Source organism: Natrix helvetica, assembly GCF_964273705.1.
Source record: "Natrix helvetica genome assembly, chromosome: Z".
NCBI classification, from domain to species: Eukaryota; Metazoa; Chordata; class Lepidosauria; order Squamata; family Natricidae; genus Natrix; species Natrix helvetica.
In genome coordinates this window covers 8,699,496-8,708,836 of record NC_138554.1, presented here as the reverse complement: position 1 = coordinate 8,708,836, position 9,341 = coordinate 8,699,496, and the positions used below count along the sequence as shown (strand labels likewise).

Sequence of the window (9,341 nt, the reverse complement as noted above, 5' to 3'; positions counted from 1 at the left end):
CTCAAACCCCCATAATTGTAACCTTAAACTGTCTACTGTTTACCTCACACCATTCCTAAGAGGTCAGTAGGGGCGTGCATAAGTGCACCAGCGTGCCTACAGTCCCTGTCCTACTGTCCCCATTTATTTGTACCCATTTCTTGTGTTCTTATTCATGTTTATTCTTATACCTGTTATCTTGTATATGAGTGCCAAACTAACTAACTAAATGAATAAACACCAACTCAGACAGTTGGCCATTCAGGTTATCAAAGAATTAAGATTTCCTGCCTTTTAATTTCAAGATGGCATTTTTCATCTCCTTGTTTCGGAGCGTATATATGACGGGATTCAGGAAAGGAGTCACCGCGGTATAGAATATAGCAACCGCCCCTCCTAGGTGAACTTCTGCTCCTGGCCTCAGGTAGGTGAAACCGAGAGGTGTATAAAAGGTTATCACCAAGATTACATGAGCAGTGCAGGTGGAGAAGGCATGTCGTTGGCCATCGCTATTGCGAATCCTCAGGATAGCAAAGATGATGTAGACATAGGACACCAGAATGAGTAGAACACAACTCATGGCGACGAGACCAATGTCAATCAAGGTGAACATCTGATTGAAGGAGGTGTCCACACATGCCAGCTTCAGCATGGCTGGGATGTCACAAAAGATGTAGCTTACCTCATTCCGTGGTCCATAGGGCAACTGAAAAGTCAGGGTTGTCTCTATGATTGAATGCAAGCACCCACCAAACCAGGTGCCCATACAAAGCCAAAGGCAAATTTTGCGGTTCATGAGGAGACCATAGTGAAGCGGCCAGCAGATGGCCAAGAAGCGGTCATAAGCCATCACGGTGTAAAGGAAGCACTCTGTGCAGCCCACGAAATGGTAGAAGAAGAGCTGAGTTACACAGCCTGCAAATGAGATGCCTTTGTTGCCATCCAGAAAGGAAGCGATCATCTTGGGTACCACAATGGTGGAAGTGGCGATATCCACAATGGCTAAGTGGCAAAGGAGCCAGTACATTGGCTTATGTAGCTGAGGCTCGTGGATCGTGGCCAAGAAGACCAGCAAGTTACTAAGAAGAGTCAACAGGTAGATGCACACAAAAAAGAATAACAGAGGGACATGTAATATGGGTGGGTATGGGAACCCCAAGAGGACAAAATACATCAGGGTTGTTTGGTTTTCGCAGACCATTTCAGGCAACGTACGCCACGTTTATCTCTGCAATGAACACAATTTAGACAGCATTAGCAACGGGGGGGGGGGGTCTTTTGAAGAGTACTAACCTTTACGTGACTGGTGGGGATGGTGTAAGATGGAGAAATGCCATGATTTCTTAATCTTGGTTCCTCAAAGAAGCAAGCTTCATTAGCAGGTCTGAACAGGTCTACTTCATCTTACATAAAAGTTCTGGTTTTATTCCAGAACCTGATCTGGATATCAGGGGAGTCACGTAAAAAAGAGGGGTTTTTTTTCCAATCATGAGCCCTATAGTGAGGTACTAATACCATTCTATAAAACACTAGTAAGATCACACCTAAAGTACTGAAGCCAGTTTTGGCCACCAGACTTTTAAAAAGATGTTCAGACTCTAGAACAAGGGCAGAGAAGATCAACCAGGGTGATTAGGGGACTGGAGGCTAAAATATACAATGAATAGTTACAGGCATGGCTAGTCTAGTGAAGAGAAGGACCAGGGGAAACATGATAGCAGTGTTCTAATATTTGAGGGGCTGCCACAGAGAGGAAAGGGGTCAAGCTATTTTCCGAAGTACCTGAAGTCCAGACAAGGAATAATAATGGATGGAAACTGAGCAAGGAGAGATTCAACCTAGAAATAAGGAGGAACTTTCTGACAGTGAGAACAATCAACCAATGGAACAAAAGTTGCCTTCAGAAGTTGTGGGAGCTTCATCACTTGAGACTTTCAAGAAGAACTTGGACTGCCATCTGTCAGAAATGGTGTAGGGTCACCTGCTTGAGTGGGGTGATTGATTCGATGACCTATAACGTCCCTTCCAACTCTGTTAATCTCTGTTAAGAATTATACTTCAGCGACCACCTCTTCTTCAAGCAGTATTTAACATTTGTAAAACAGATTCCATGTGAAATGATTCAGTTCAGTTTCTCTCGTTTTCATATTTTGCCTATTTATGGCACCAAGCTGTCAACCAAGAACATTAGGAAGGAGAGACCCAAATAATATCCAGGTTGGTACGAGAATTTTGTTAGCGTCTGATCTACCAATTGTCAAGGTCTATCCTTTCCATGTTTAGAGGTAGCTAGCAACCATCATGGACATGAAGTCCCAACAAGCCGTTACTGAGATGGAATACTTGTTCAATATTGTTCTGATGAATAAGCTTCTCAATTTGTTCTCCTTTCTCAGAGTAATTTTATGCTGAAACCATCTCTGTCTCTCCCGTCCCTTCACGCTGTTTCCAGATACTCTGTCACACTCTTAAGCATCTCTTTCCAACTCCCTCTGCTCAAAGCTCTTTTTTTTTTAAAAAAAAGAGGCACGTAATTGTGCCACATATTTTATTTGTAATAATGCACATTGGGCAACCTTGTTATTGATCCTTTGGGAATCCAGGATCATCTGAAAAATGCTTGTCGCTAGGGGGGGATCGGAAAAAGGATCAGATCTCAAGGAGGCACACTTTGCTTTGCTTGGATGAAATCCCAAGTTCCTGCCATTGCTTCATCAAGCTGGGAATCTCCGGAGAATAGAAAAGAACAAGAAAAATTATCCGCATTTGCCTTCTCCATCCTTGCTTAAGAAATAGAGGTTTTGTATACAGATGTATCTAAATTTTATAAACAGCGGGTAAAGCTAAGTAGGGTTGGATGGGGTTCAAACTTGGATGGGAGACGTTCAGAAATCCTGATTGAAAGTCAAAAATATCTTGGCAGAAGCTTAGGAAACGATTGCGTTCAGTGATACACCAATATACTGATCAGAAGACAAACTCAACATGGTGGAATTTTTAGACTTAGGTTTTCCTCACCTATTTTTTTTTCCTATTTTCTCCAGATCTTTTTGTTCGCACTTTTTTCTAGCATAAATTCAGGGTTTTTTTTACAGGGTGAAGAGAATATTTCTAACCTGGGGTGGCAGTGGTGGGTTTTAGTTTATTTTATGACCGCTTCGCTCTTGCACAAGATGCTTCTGTGCATGCAGAGAAGCGTCCGGGCAGGTGGGCGGAGCCTCCCGCCACTGTCACTACTGGTTTGCCCGATCCAGGATGAATTGGCAGAAACCCACCTCTGAGGGGTAGGATCGTACCAGTTTAACAACCAGTCCGCTGAGCATGAACCAAGAAGTAGCATGTGGTCTACTTTGTCAAATGCCCTGCTGAAGTCTAAAGATTCTATGTCCATAGCATTTCACTGGTCATCTAATTTAGTCACTTTGTCAAAGAATGAAATAAGATTGGTTTGGCATGATCTGTTTTTAACAAACACATTTTGACTTCTAGTTATTACTTTACTCATATCTAGGTGTTGGCAGATCTGTTGTTTAGTATCTTTTCCAGTATCATCCTGGGTATTGATGTTAGGCTGATCGGTCCGTAGTTTCCTGGGTCTGGTTGTTGTTTTTTTTTCCTTTTTCCTTTTTTGAAGATGGGAACCACTTCAGTTCTTTTCCAATCTGGTAGTTCCCCAGGGCTCCAAAAAAATTTAAAGATAAAATACAAGGGTTCTGAGATGACATTGGCCAGTTCCTTCTGAACTATAGGATGTAATCCATTGGGTGCTAGTGATTTACATTCATCAAGGTCAGACAGGTGTTCTCTTACCATTTTCTTTTTTATATTACCGTATTTTTTAGAGTGCAAGATGCACCGGAGTATAAGACGCACCAAGGTTTTGAAGAGGCTATTTTTTTTAAAAGTAGATAGGTACATAGAGGGATAGAGAGGGAGAGAAAGAGAGAGAAATACAGTAGGTAGGTAAGGAGAGAGAGAGAGAGTAGTTAGATAAGTAGGTAGGTAGATAAAGGGGTAGAGAGAGAGAAATACGGTAGATAGGTAGGGAGAAAGAGAGAGAGTAGGTAGGTAGGTAGATGTTTCCAGGTGTTTTTATCCATGTGCTGGAAAAGGAAATTGCTGATAATCTGCAGCACCTAAGACTTTGTTTCTGCTGGCACAGAACTTGATCAATCTAATTCTCATCAATCAGTTAAAGAGCTTTCCAAAAGGGGGGGGGAGTTTTTGCACTCTGCAAACCTCCCAAAAATGGCCAGTTTTTCCTGAAAATAGGCCATTTTTTTTCAAAAGGAGGCATGAATACCCTTAGGGGGCTTGCAGAGTGCTCCTGGGGGGGGGGGCAAAAACGAGCAAAAAATTGAGCATTTTTTGTGAAATCTTTGCGAAAATGGGACAGTTTTTGTCAAAAAAATTGCATGCATAGCCTTTTGAAGGCTTATTGAGTGCTGCTGGCGGCTGGGGGGGCAAAAACGGCCCGTTATTTGCTCATTTCTGCCCTCCCCATCCCCCAGGAGCTCTCTGAAAGCCTCCATAAGGGTGACCTTGATGAATATAAATCACTAGCACCTAATGGATTACATCCTGTAGTTCAGAAGGAACTGGCCAATGTCATCTCAGAACCATTGTATTTTATCTTTAAATTTTTTTGGAGCCCTGGGGAACGACCAGACTGGAAAAGAACTGAAGTGGTTCCCATCTTCAAAAAAGGAAAAAGAAAAAAACAACAACAACCAGACCCAGGAAACTACGGACCGATCAGCCTAACATCAATACCCAGGATGATACTGGAAAAGATACTAAACAACAGATCTGCCAACACCTAGAAATGAGTAAAGTAATAACTAGAAGTCAAAATGTGTTTGTTAAAAACAGATCATGCCAAACCAATCTTATTTCATTCTTTGACAAAGTGACTAAATTAGACGACCAGTGAAATGCTGTGGACATAGAATCTTTAGACTTCAGCAGGGCATTTGACAAAGTAGACCACATGCTACTTCTTGGTTCATGCTCAGCGGACTGGTTGTTAAACCAGTAGGATCCTACCCCTCAGAGATGGGTTTCTCCTGATTCACCCTGGATCAGGTGAACCAGTAGTGACGGCGGCGGGAGGCTCCGCCCACCTGCCCGGACGCTTCTCTGCATGCACAGAAAGGTCGTGTGAGCATATATTTTTTTCTCTTTTATATGTTAATTTTTTTATTATGAAATAGAGTACTTACCTGAACGATATATGAAGAGCAATAATGAACTTAATGTATAAGAATGGGATAATTTAAACCGTTAGGTACAATTGTAGGTAGTGATTATTTTATAACATAAAGATTTCTGCTATACTAAATGGACTAATGATGATGCAATGAACAATGGATACACATGTGAATTGAAATATTTAATAACTATATGGATTGATAATTAACAATGGAAAATTATATTTGGAGTTGCGGATGATTGAAAATATTATGGTTAACTGAAAGTATAAATGTGTAATATGAATTAATGGGAATCATTTGATTTAATCCTTGTTCTTATTTCTTAGAGATAGGTGATAATATAATTCTATAAAGACTTACTGTTACCTAATTGATAATTATGGATTTAAGGAAATAAGGGCTGTCACCAATGAAAGAATACTAATGGTAATTTGAACACACAAAGTTATGTTTAATGGATAACTAGTGATTCTATTCTTAACTGTAAAAACTGCTGCACAAAAACTTGTAATCAAACGACATGCTTGATGAAATCAAGGAAAGTTTTTTTTCCTTGCTCTTGTTCTGTATGTGTTGTCTTGTCCTTTTTAAAGAAAAATAAATAAATAATTCATGAAAAAAAAAGTGTGATCAAAAAGATCTGGAGAAAATAGAAAAAAAAAATAGGTGAGGAAAACCTACGACTAAAAATTCCACCATGTTGAGTCTGTCTTCTGATCAGTATATTGGTGTATCATTGAACGCAATAGTTTCCTAAGCTTCTGCCAAGATATTTTTGACTTTCAATCAGGATTTCTGAACATCTCCCATCCAAGTTTGAACCCGGTCCAACCCTACTTAGCTTTACCCGCTGTTTATAAAATTTAGATACATCTGTATACAAAACCTCTATTTCTTAAGCAAGGGTGGAGAAGGCAAATGGGGATAATTTTTCTTGTTCTTTTCCATTCTCCGGAGATTCCCAGCTTGATGAAGCAATGGCAGGAACTTGGGATTTCATCCAAGCAAAGCAAAGGGTGCCTCCTTGAGATCTGATTCTCCCCCCGCCCCCTGCGACAAGCATTTTTCAGATGATCCTGGATTCCCAATGGATCGATAACAAGGTTGCCCAATGTGCATTGTTACAAATAAAATATGTGGCACAATTACGTGACTTTTTTTTTAAAGAGCTTTGAGCAGAGGGAGTTGGAAAGAGATGCTTAAGAGTGTGACAGAGTATCTGGAAACAGCGTGAAGTGATGGGAGAGGTTGAGATGGCTTCAGCAAAGAAGTACTCTGAGAAAGGAGAAGAAATTGAGAAGCTTATTCATCAGAAGAATATTGAACAAGTATTCCATCTCAGTAACGGCTTGTTGGGACTTCATGTCCATGATGGTTGCTAGCTACCTCTAAACATGGAAAGGATAGACCTTGACAATTGGTAGATCAGACGCTAACAAAATTCTAGTACCAACCTGGATATTATTTGGGTCTCTCCTTCCTAATGTTCTTGGTTGACAACTTGGTGCCATAGATGGGCAAAACATGAAAATGAGAGAAACGGAACTGAATCATTTCACATGGAAGCTGTTTCATAAATGTTAAATACTGCTTGAAGAAGAGGTGGTCGCTGAAGTATAATTCTTAACAGAGATTAACAGAGTTGGAAGGGACCTTATAGGTCATCGAATCCATCACCCCACTCAAGCAGGAGACCCTACACCATTTCTGACAGATGGCAGTCCAGGTTCTTCTTGAAAGTCTCAAGTGATGAAGCTCCCAGAACTTCAGAAGGCAACTTTTGTTCCATTGGTTGATTGTTCTCACTGTCAGAAAGTTCCTCCTTATTTCTAGGTTGAATCTCTCCTTGCTCAGTTTCCATCCATTATTATTCCTGGTCTGGACTTCAGGTACTTCGGAAAATAGCTTGACCCCTTTCCCCTCTGTGGCAGCCCCTCAAATATTAAAACACTGCTATCATGTCTCCCCTGGTCCTTCTCTTCACTAGACTAGCCATGCCTGTAACTGTTCATTGTATATTTTAGCCTCCAGTCCCCTAATCACCCTGGTTGATCTTCTCTGCACTTGTTCTAGAGTCTCAGCATCTTTTTCATAGTCTGGTGACCAAAACTGGCTTCAGTACTCTAGGTGTGATCTTACTAGGGTTTTATAGAATGGTATTAGTACCTCACTATAGGACTCATGATTGAAAAAAATCACTTTTTTACGTGACTCCCCTGATATCCAGATCAGGTTCTGGAATAAAACCAGAACTTTTATGTAAGATGAAGTGGACCTGTTCAGACCTGCTAATGAAGTTTGCTTCTTTGAGGAACCAAGATTAAGAAATCATGGCATTTCTCCATCTTACACCATTCCCACCAGTCACGTAAAGGTTAGTACTCTTCAAAAGACCCCCCCCCCCAGTTGCTAATGCTGTCTAAATTGTGTTCATTGCAGAGATAAACGTGGCGTACGATGCCTGAAATGGTCTGCGAAAACCAAACATCCCTGATGCATTTTGTCCTCTTGGGGTTCCCATACCCACCCATATTACATGTCCCTCTGTTATTCTTTTTTGTGTGCATCTACCTGTTGACTCTGCTTAGTAACTTGCTGGTCTTCTTGGCCACGATCCATGAGCCTCAGCTAAATAAGCCAATGTACTGGCTCCTTTGCCACTTAGCCATTGTGGATATCGCCACTTCCACCATTGTGGTACCCAAGATGATCGCTTCCTTTCTGGATGGCAACAAGGGCATCTCATTTGCAGGCTGTATAACTCAGCTCTTCTTCTACCATTTCGTGGGCTGCACAGAATGCTTCCTTTACACCGTGATGGCTTATGACCGCTTCTTGGCCATTTGCTGGCCGCTTCACTATGGTCTCCTAATGAACCGCAAAATTTGCCTTTGGCTTTGTATGGGCACCTGGTTTGGTGGGTGCTTGCATTCAATCATAGAGACAACCCTGACTTTTCAGTTGCCCTATGGACCACGGAATGAGGTAAGCTACATCTTTTGTGACATCCCAGCGATGCTGAAGCTGGCATGTGTGGACACCTCCTTCAATCAGATGTTCGCCTTGATTGACATTGGTCTCGTCGCCATGAGTTGTGTTCTACTTATTCTGGTGTCCTATGTCTACATCATCTTTTCTATCCTGAGGATTCGCAATAGCGATGGCCAACGACATGCCTTCTCCACCTGCACTGCTCATGTAATCTTGGTGATAACCTTTTATACACCTCTCGGTTTCACCTTCCTGAGGCCAGGAGCAGAAGTTCACCTCGGAGGGGCGGTTGCTATATTCTATACCGCGGTGACTCCTTTCCTGAATCCCGTCATATATACACTCCGAAACAAGGAGATGAAAAATGCCATCTTGAAATTAAAAGGCAGGAAATCTTAATTCTTGGATAACCTGAATGGCCAACTTTCTGAGTTGGCGTTTATTCATTTAGTTAATTAGTTTGGCACTCATATACAAGATAACAGGTATAAGAATAAATATGTATAAGAACACAAGAAATGGGTACAAATAAATGGGGACAGTAGGACAGGGACTGTAGGCACGCTGGTGCACTTATGCACGCCCCTACTGACCTCTTAGGAATGGTGTCAGGTCAACAGTAGACAGCTTAAGGTTACAATTATGTGGGTTTGAGGATATAATAACAGAGTCAGGTGGTCCATTCCAGGCATTGACCACTGTTGATGAAGTTGTATTTTCTGCAATCGAGTTTGGAGCGGTTTATCTTGAGTTTGTATTTATTGTGTGCTCGTGTATTGTTGTGGTTGAAGCTGAAGTAGTCATTGACAGTTAGGACATTGTAACAGCATAGTTCTAGGTTCTCCAAGCCCAAAATTTCAAGCCTGGCGGCATAAGGGATTCTATTGTGAGCAGAGGAGCGGAGGACTCTTCTCATGAAATACTTCTAGACTCGCTCAATTGTGTTAATGTCTGATGTACAGTGTGGATTCCAGGCAGACGAGCTGTATTTGAGAATTGGTCTAGCAAAGGTTTTGTATGCTCCAGTTTGCTGTTCAATATTCCTGGAGAAGAAGCTTCGCAAGATTAGGTTAACAACTCTTCATGCCTTTTTGGCAATGCTGTTACAGTGAGCTTTGGCACTTAGATCATTTGAGATGAGTACTCCAAGGTCCTTGA

General features: G+C 41.5%; 2 protein-coding genes across 2 annotated transcripts; one reads left to right on the top strand and one right to left on the bottom strand.

The window, feature by feature from the left end:
* Positions 1-256: 256 nt before the first annotated feature.
* Positions 257-1,180, bottom strand: LOC309401266 (olfactory receptor 10G6-like; the record flags this gene model as incomplete). Its single annotated transcript, XM_081970329.1, has 1 exon — positions 257-1,180. One exon carries the CDS (start codon positions 1,178-1,180, stop codon positions 257-259), a length of 924 nt encoding a protein of 307 aa, XP_081826455.1.
* Positions 1,181-7,658: 6,478 nt separating this feature from the next.
* LOC309401265 (olfactory receptor 10G6-like) lies at positions 7,659-8,582 on the top strand (the record flags this gene model as incomplete). Its single annotated transcript, XM_081970328.1, has 1 exon — positions 7,659-8,582. The coding sequence occupies one exon, from the start codon at positions 7,659-7,661 to the stop codon at positions 8,580-8,582; it is 924 nt and encodes a 307-aa protein (XP_081826454.1).
* Positions 8,583-9,341: the final 759 nt, after the last annotated feature.